Source organism: Chanos chanos, chromosome 12 (genome assembly GCF_902362185.1).
Source record: "Chanos chanos chromosome 12, fChaCha1.1, whole genome shotgun sequence".
NCBI lineage: Eukaryota > Metazoa > Chordata > Actinopteri > Gonorynchiformes > Chanidae > Chanos > Chanos chanos.
In genome coordinates this window covers 6,024,293-6,033,820 of record NC_044506.1, presented here as the reverse complement: position 1 = coordinate 6,033,820, position 9,528 = coordinate 6,024,293, and the positions used below count along the sequence as shown (strand labels likewise).

The 9,528-nt window shown below is 42.6% G+C and overlaps 1 protein-coding gene across 1 annotated transcript; it reads left to right on the top strand.

Moving 5' to 3' along the window:
- The first annotated feature begins 2,898 nt into the window (after positions 1 to 2,898).
- Positions 2,899 to 7,864, top strand: LOC115824668 (G-protein coupled receptor 20). Its single transcript, XM_030788425.1, has 2 exons — positions 2,899 to 2,909; positions 6,733 to 7,864. Exons 1-2 carry the CDS (start codon positions 2,899 to 2,901, stop codon positions 7,862 to 7,864), a joined length of 1,143 nt encoding a protein of 380 aa, XP_030644285.1.
- The last annotated feature ends 1,664 nt before the right edge of the window (positions 7,865 to 9,528 follow it).

The window sequence follows — 9,528 nt, the reverse complement described above, 5'->3', positions numbered from 1 at the left end:
AAAATGTCTTCGTCTTTCCTGTGTCTTTTCATTTGAGCTGTGAAAAAAATGAAAAGTGAGTTCTGTAAATAACCCCCTCGCCCCCAACCCAAAGCTAAGTTAAACAGGCTGTTCTCACACCAGTAATAATCTTAGATATATGAACACCCTAGGTCTCTCACTCACGCATTCACGCATACGAGGACAGGATGTTCGTGGGTATTGTTTTTTTTTTTTTTTTTTTTCATCTTCCCAACCTGTTAAAAGCAGAATAAAAACAGACCCTGATGTCTCTGTTGAATATAACCCTTGACAACCTGCTGAGAGGTTGATCATGTGATAATGGGGGGACATATATCATGTTTATTTATATTCTTTTTTTTCTTTCTTTTTTTTTCTCTCAGTATTCTGTGTTTATAGAGCAAAAAAAGGGCTAAGCGACCCAGGCTTCCCCTATTAAGACCAAGTATATGTTTCTATGTGCATCCGAATACCATTTTATGTCAGCATTAAAGTAAACACTGATAATACACTCCATACTTGTCTCCATCCAACCTCTTTTCGTTTCCCTTCTCTCTCTCCCTCCCTCTCACATTTCAATTCCTGCAAAATGTCCTCTGGGACATGTTGGAGCATATGATGCATTTGAAGTTCTCTGTTATGATAACGCAATTCATTCATAAAACAAACGAACGGGCGTTAAAGATTGTAATTCTAAACATTCATACAGATTCTCAGAATGAACTGGAAAGCTCAGATGCAGATTTTATGAAGTCTTATTTTCTAATAGACTTGACTCATGTGGCGAACTTTGAATGCTTATTACTACGTGTCCACTGAGAAATGCTCTTGCCGGCTAATATAGCGCGTTTTTGGTGGTCTGAAAGGACACGGGACTGAAATACAGATCTGCCCACTGGCTTTTCTCACTCTGACACATGTTTACAACTCGAGGGGGAAGCGTTAGCTTGAGACGAATGTGAACCGCATAGTTACATTAGCACCTCTGGAAAAGCTGATGGTACTCTATGTTTGACACACTGCCACAAACGATGTCAACGTTTCGTGCCTGTCCGTTTATTTCCTAATTATATTATCTCCAAAATAGCCGTGTGTTCTTCTTCACACACCTCTGTGCAGGCTCAGTGCGGCAATTCAGATTATCCCACGAGGTGACCTATTTGTAAAACCATTGCAATCCATTTTAGTCTGTTTGATAAGTTGCTCTAGTGCTCTTGGATTCGTATCATGTTAAGTGGAAACTATCACCCCATAAAACTGTCAAGGTATCTACATAACCAAATACCAACTGCATGCACGCATGGATAGAAGGTTTGTAAGAGATCGCCTTTAAAAAAGAGATTTATCCGTTTAGAAACAGTGGACCACCTCTGAGAGGGTTCCAACCTCCCGAGCTGTCTTTGGCCCACTCTGTGTATCTTTGAGATTAAATGCGGTGGTTATACCACAGTCTCTCAAACATAAAAGCACCCCCTGCCCACCGCTGCCCACCCCCCCCCCCCAACCTTCTCCAGACGAACGTCAGTAAGAGTTGTGCCCCAGAACATTCCGCAACCTGACGCTTTTCGAGAGTAGGCTCCTGGAGGTGACACATGGAGAGCCATGGCAACAAGTCTGGAAAAATTAATTTCCCTCTCCACAGCTATTCTAGGCTCATATTTGTTATTATGTATGCCAGGAGAGTATGCAGCTTAAGATAAACCGTTTTAATTTCTCCTCAGAGAGGATTGTCATTTCTGGGGATTATGCCAAGAGAGAGAGACAGAGTGAAAGACAGAAAGAGAGAGAGAGAGAGAGAGAGAGAGAGAGAGAGTGAGTTGAGAGGAGCACATATAACACTGAAAATGATTGGGGTTAAATAAGTGGTATGCACTTACCTCGTTCTTAGAAAACACTCAGTGTTCTGGGTACTGATATTTACCAATGGACCTTTTAAGCTCAAGTTTGCGTGAAGTGAACTGGTTGTGAGGACAACACTTGGATAGCATCTTAAATTTAATATCAAAAGTTTACAGAATGTGGTTTTTATCATTTTGGGAAAATATTTAAAGTATTTTCCGCTCTACTTCATTTTCCCAGTCTAATTCATTTTCTGTGCCCTCATACTGCTATCATAACAGCGTTTATAATGAAGTTTGAATTGTTGATATTAGTCTGCTATGACTAAAACTTGTTTTTCACAAAGACGTTTTTCAATGTTTAAAGCAAATTTATTTTTAATTTGCTGTTGATGTCATACCTGCATCAGCCTAATGTAAATTCTGCGAGTGATTTTTATTTGTTGACATAACAGCAGTGGCACAAGTTCACTAGTCTAATACTAGTTCAGTATGTCCTCCTGTAAGTGAGTGTCTAGCTGTGAGTCCATCTGTAAGTGTATGTCTAGCTGTGGATCCACCTGTAAGTGTGTGTCTAGCTATGGATCCACCTGTAAGTGAGTGTCTAGGTATGGATCCGCCTGTAAGTGTGTTTTTAGCTGTGGATCCACCTGTAAGTGTGTTTTTAGCTGTGGATCCACCTGTAAGTGTGTGTTTAGCTGTGGATCCACCTGTAAGTGAGTGTCTAGGTATGGATCCACCTGTAAGTGAGTGTCTAGCTGTGGATCCACCTGTAAGTGTGTTTTTAGCTGTGAGTCCTCCTGTAAGTGAGTGTCTAGCTGTGAGTCCACCTGTAAGTGTATGTCTAGCTGTGGATCCACCTGTAAGTGAGTGTCTAGCTATGGATCCACCTGTAAGTGAGTGTCTAGGTATGGATCCGCCTGTAAGTGTGTTTTTAGCTGTGGATCCACCTGTAAGTGAGTGTCTAGCTGTGGATCCACCTGTAAGTGAGTGTCTAGGTATGGATCCACCTGTAAGTGAGTGTCTAGCTGTGGATCCACCTGTAAGTGTGTGTCTAGGTATGGATCTAAGGTGAGTTCAGTTCAAATGACAGATGTGGGGTAAAAATATCGTGGGTCTCCAAACATGCTTCTTTCTTGTGGAGACGCTTGTACTCTAGCCAACTGTGCGTACTAGCCCTCAACCTGCTGGACTGGCAGTAGGGCCATGCCAAGTAGGGCCGTGCAGTGTTATGGGCGATAATGCGTACAGTGAATTTGATGTTCCAGGGAATATGATGTTCCTAATTAGAATGAAAAGGGTTTGAAAAAAAAAATCCAACAAAATAAAGTAAAAAAAAAAAAAAAGACCAAAATAGTGACCTGAGACCAGTCATCGTGTCAGCTATGTGTGGGATGGAGAAACAGAGATCATACTCTCATGAAAAGGAGTGTGTGAGAGAGAAAACAAGAGAGAGAGAGAGACAGAGAGAGAGACAGGGAGAGAGAGAATGTGTGTGAATTTATGTGTATGAGTATGTCTGCTCTATGAGTAGCAGTAGAAATACTGGGAACCCATCAGACATCAACAACCCATAACGATGAGGTCATTCTCCCAGCGGTCGTGCTGGTGGGGTTGGGTGAGGGGGGTGGGGTAGGGGGGCACATAATGGAAGGTCTCTGGTTTTTCCTGGGTCCTATTAATACCCACTGACTAGCACAACCGGGTCACTGCAGGGTCACGGGACCAGCCCTGTGCACTTATGTTATGTAACCGGGCCGGGGCGTCCGCTGATGTTAGGTGTCCCACGTTGCCTGAGTGGATAACGCAAATATACCTTTTACATCCATTACACGCTCTGGAAGGATGTTCCATCTGAACATCCTCTCTCTTTGACGCAGTGGATAAATTAGGACGTGTGTGTTTACAGAGGGAGGTTGAGTAGGTTATGTATGCTGAACACAACCGTGAATCCAGACAGCTCTTAAAAACCATGACCGTTCTCTGCCATGATCTCTCTCTCTCTCTCTCTCTTTCTCTCTCTCTCTCTGTCTGTCTGTCTGTGATATACAGAAGAGAAAGACCATATGTCCCGACCATATGAGTGGATCCTAAATCAACTTCTTCATAATTCTGTAGTATCTATCCATCTATGACACGCAACATGAAGTGCATGTGTGTCTGTGTGTACACTTCTTTTGACAGTGTGGGGTCTTAAAAGATGCTTACAACTTCTGTTTTATGTATAGTTCCATATGCTGATTACAGATTAACATGGCATTTATGGAAAGCTGGAATGTGGATACAGCTCATTATGTCGTGAGGTTATGAGGACGTCTTTGGGATACATTTTCGTGTATCACGTGTGGAAACTGATCTTTTATTTTCAAACAACAGGTTCCAGATGTCATTTCACAAATGTACAACGACACTCCTTTAGCAGTCTCAATTTGAAATGCTCTCCAGTGGTCCATTCAGGACATCAAAGGATGAGAGACTGAGTAAACTGAAAGGCCCAGCAAAACACTGTCAGAACTCTGCTCTGTTAACACCCCGCCAACGTTTCACCACATCGATTAAATTCTGACAACTCTGCTGGTTTTAGGTTGACTCTTTCTCTCTCTTTCTCTCTCTCTCTCTCTCTCTCTCTCTCTCTCTCTCTCTCTCTCTCTCTCTCTCTCTCTCTGGCTCTCTCTCTCTCTATTTCTGTTTGGAGAGAGAGAGAGCATGTGTTTGTGTGTGAGAGAGAGAGTGAGAGAGAGAGTTAGAGAGAGAAAGATATAAAGAGAAATTGAAAGAAAGTGTGTGTGTGTGTGTGTGTGTGTGTGTGCGTGTGTGTGTGTGTGTGTGTGTTTGAGAGCGCATGCACACACATGTAGTCTACAGCTCTCTTCATTGGCATTTTGTCTTGACATACATGTCGTAGTCTTTTTTCTTAAACTGCATCATATCAAAGCAGCTCCACTCTACTCTGGACTGTATGGTCCCTTAACCATACATATCCTGCAATGTGTCATTTGGTGAGTGTCACGTCTGTTTATTAAGTGATCTGACAGGTTTTGGCAACCTTGACAAAACTCAAACTCAACTTTTTTTTCCCCCTCGCAGACACTCTGACTCTCCAGCTTGGCCGTCATGTAAATTTGGAAAGGTCCCTCCTTCTGCCAAAGGCCAGGGGAAGAGAGAATTAGTGGGAAGAGTGAGGGAGAGAGATTGGGAGAAAGAGAGAGAGAGAGAGAGCACAGACATCCTTGCTGGACAGAGGTTCCAGCTGGCCTGCCTAAAGACAGAGAAACAGAGAAGGACAGTATCGTGGACAAATCTTGCAGTTCTGCAGGGCTGACAGAGATTTCTGTTCATTAAGCAGCAAAATGGGTCAATACTGAGTTTTTGGACTTCCCCCCTGAGAATGATGAGGACTGTTTTAAAAAAGATCGTGGAACTGAACGCAGCAACACAAAACTCACCGTGAGATCAGTCAAGGATCCAAGACCAACATACGGGACCAATCACAGAAATATCAGAGAACAAGAAGTCCAGTCTGAGTGAAAATCAGACGACTTTTAATCAAAATGTGAGTATTTGGTCATGTTTTTCTTTTTCTGGTCTATTAAACTTGAAAAAAAAAAAAAGATATCATTTGTCTCCAAAAACTGGCAGTGCGACAGATAAGTCATTAAAATGGGGATCTTGATTTACTGTTAAGGTTCAGATATGCCTTTCGTCCTGTTTATTTTTTCCAAACTGAGGTGATTTTCCGTGAAGCCGTGATTTGTGCGGGAAGAGTGCTGATTCATGACAGATATTACCAGCTCTCCCACTGTTACTCAAGACCCAAATAATCCAGACAAACAAACACTCTGCAGATCGGAAATCCAAGGCAATTTCCATTTTTTCCATGCCAGATTTAAACAGGGCCAGAAGAAAAGGAAGATGGATGGATGGATGGTTGGATGGATGGATGGATGGATGGATGGATGGATAGAAACATGGATTGGTGAATGCATAGAATCTTTTTAAATGAAAGAGAGAACGGTGTCATTTTTTGAATGTTTTCTGGCTTTTATGTCTGAGGCGTATTGACTCCTGTTCTCTCAATCAATAGCGCTAGCAAAACTAAAATCTAAAATATTGCTTTGTTCTAATGGGTAGGACACGCTCGCAATTTGTCATTGTGCATCCAATCATTCACGTAAGTGAAATTTCTTCTTTTAAAACAGTTTTGAATGCATGTGAACTCAGAAAGGAGGACAGACGATGTTTAAAAATACAAAACAGTTTTTTTTTTCCCTCATGATTACAACAAACAAATTTGTTCTTTTTTAAAAAAAATCCTAAGGAAACTTAATCAATACCTTTTGCAGCTTTAGGACATTCTAATGTTAGGACCATAGCCAAACTAATTCTTATATAAAATAAAGCAGAAGAAAAGCTGGTGGCGTCTCATACTGAAATCGGCTTTGTGCAGCTGTGTGTAGAGGTTTAGTTTCGCTGGTTCCGGTGTTTAATGTGTTAATCGTTGTTTTGAGGAGACAGGGCCAAGATAAAGAAACACGTTGAACACAAACATTCTCACAGAGCTGGATCTGTCTAGTCATTTCCCCCCAAAAAAACCCTCCCTTATCGTCTCTGCCTACAACTGTCAAAGGATTTTTTTTGTTTTTTTTTTGCAAAACATGATTATACTTACAAACCTAATCCAAGTCAATATTTCCTAATTTTTATCACCCCTGTCGAGTTTTTTTTTTTTTCACAAAAAGGCTTTTAACAAATTTTATTTTTTCAAATTGCACAGGTAAGGTATTTGTGTCAGTTTGTAGTTTAAGACGTAAAACAATGTTAGTCTGTTAGTTGTTTGTAAAGATCATTTTGATGTGTCTCAACAGTAAAATTCTTAATTCTCTTTATCTCCCAGATTGACCACAATGGAACCTGTCTCGGCAAGGCCTCTGAACGTCACCGCGCCATCCCTGGCCAATCAAACGTCGGCCCAGCAGTGGGGCGTGCCTTATCTGCGGAAACTCAGCCATCTGGACCAAGAGCTCTTTCAGGACTTTTACAGCTTGTGGATCGTGTTAATGGTGGTCAACAGCCTTATGTTTGTGGTCGGCATGGTTCTCAACAGCCTGGCGCTCTTCGTCTTCTGCGTGGGCACGCGTCCGAGCACTGCCCCGGTCATCTACACCATAAACCTAGCGGTGGCTGACCTGTTGGTGGCGCTGTCGCTCCCGGCGCGAATCGCGCTCTACCACAGTGCGGGGGAATGCACCGCGTGCTCTTACGTCCACACCTTCAGCTACTTCGTCAACATGTACTGCAGCATCCTCTTCCTCACCAGCATCTGCGTCGACCGTTACATCGCCGTGGTGTGGGTGGGCGGAGCCTCGGCCCGTTGGCGGAGCCCGGAACTGGCCAGGGGCGTGAGCATGGGGGTGTGGCTTTTCGCGGTGGTGGTCACGTACTCCTTCCAGACGACGGCGCTGGACTTTCGCGGCTCCGGCTGCTGCCGGGTGCCGGTCCTCTTCGCGCTCAGCATCCTGGAGTTTCTCTTGCCGTTCCTCGTCATCGTGGTTTTCACCACCCGCGTGGCCTGCGCGCTCGCCGACCGCACGCTCATGCCGCAGAGCTGGGGCAGGCGGGCCCGCGCTGTCAGGCTGCTCGTCGCCGTGCTCATCGTGTTCGCCGTCTGTTTCATGCCGTTCCACGTCCGCCAGGCGGTGGTGTATTTCCGCCTAGGGGGCAGCAGAGAGCAGCACGTGGTGGCTTACCACGCCACGGTCACGCTCAGCAGCCTTAACAGCTGCTTGGACCCCGTGGTTTACTGTTTCGTGCCGGACAGTTTCCGCTCCGCTCTCCGCAGGGCCTGGAGGATGAGGAGGAGGAGGAGGAGAGGTACGGAGCTGCAGTGTGCCGGTGGAGGAGCTGTGTTAAGTCCTCAGAGGAGTTCCAAGGGCTCTGGTACAGCCATGGCTATTGTTCACAGTATGACTACACTGACCTTCACAGCATGCCCTCTGACATCCACACCCAGAGACCTGCCTGCCTGAAAGAGGGAAGAACAGAGAGAGAGAGAGAGAGAGGGAGAGAGAGAGAGAGAGAGAGAGAGAAAGGGGGGGGGGGGAGGGGGGGAGAGGCTGGATGGAGACAAGAAAGGACTTTAGAGGGAAATACAGAGAGGATGAGAGAGAGAAGGAAAGAAAAGCGCTGCCAGAGGGAGAGAGGAAGTGAGAGAACATCTAGATCAGCTGAATCAGTCTAAAATTTCACTGAGAACTGAAATGTGAAATGAGATTCTGAGGAGGATTGTGAGAGAAGAGCCAAAGAGGAACAGAGACACAGAGATGTGTTTATAACAGTCATAACAAAATGATCATTTCCTGTAAAAGTCATGTGGTCATCCATGATACGAAACTGTCTTTTAAATGACGCATGACAATCATAATCTTTGTTGTTGTTGTTATTGTTTTGGTCACACTTTTCACTCACCGATATACCCCCGTGTAACGAGCACTTTCACAAAGTGCTGACAAGAAGTTTCTAATAAAATAATTCACGGTGAACAGTTCTGGAAGTTTCCGTGCAAAAAAAACAACTGTTTTACTTAAACTGCCCCGATTTCAAGTTCATCTTGTGTACTTTTACAAAACAAGCCCAGCTCACCCTTTGCCTTTTTATTATTGTTATTATTATTATTATTATTATTATTATTATTATCTTTTAACTTAAATGTTCAAGGAAGGATTAGTTTGTGTGTTTATTACCGCTAAGCTCGTGCTCATGCTGTGGACCACTTTGCCACTGTTTAGAATTAAACCTCTTAGTGTTTAGCTTTTAAGGCGGTTTTTCAGCTTAATCTCGCCGCGAATGGCATCTGACCTTTTTTAATATAAACTTTTGGAATAATTTGTTTGAATAATATGTGTTCAGCATTATCGCTGTTTCAAAAGAGTGTATGTAACTACTGAGGCCTGAGTACAAAAGGCTTTTCCTCGGTTTAATGAAAACCCATTAGGGAAAATGGTCGTTTTGTGATCCTGCTTTCATATAATACCGATTTATCTTTATAAATTAAGTTGATTAAATATTTATTTGTTTTATATTTTTATTCTATTTCACTATTTTTAACATATGAATGCATTTTAGTGACTTTATTATCCAGCATGTGGTTAGAAAACGGCTTCACTTTCATTTCACCACAAGGGGGCAGCGTTTCACATGAAATAGATGTGGAGACCATGAAAACTAGCGGTTATGTAACAGGACAACGAGAGCTTAGATGTGAAGGGCATTTTTTCACAGACCTTTTCACTTCTTTGTTTGGTTTTTTTTCTAAAGCCAACAGACATGCGAATATGAGAAATGTAACTCATTTGCAGGCTGGTTCTTGCATAACTAGGACCCACAGCCATAACATCCAAACATATATAGTCATACATTTTTGTTAAAGTTGTTATTTTTGTTTTTTCTTCTTCAAAGTTTCAGCGTAGTTCCATCTTTTCCCCCATAAATAAACAATAACTGTAAATTAAATCAAAATATTGATGAATTTAATTAGAGTAGAGTTCCCATGAAGTTAGAATATGATTATACTATTTCACATATTGAATGACATCCACCTGAAATTTTGTATTTAAAATGTATTTGTAGAAGTCAAAATTACTCAATAACTTTTGACTGTTAATTTTGTGTGATTGTTAAATACACGATATAC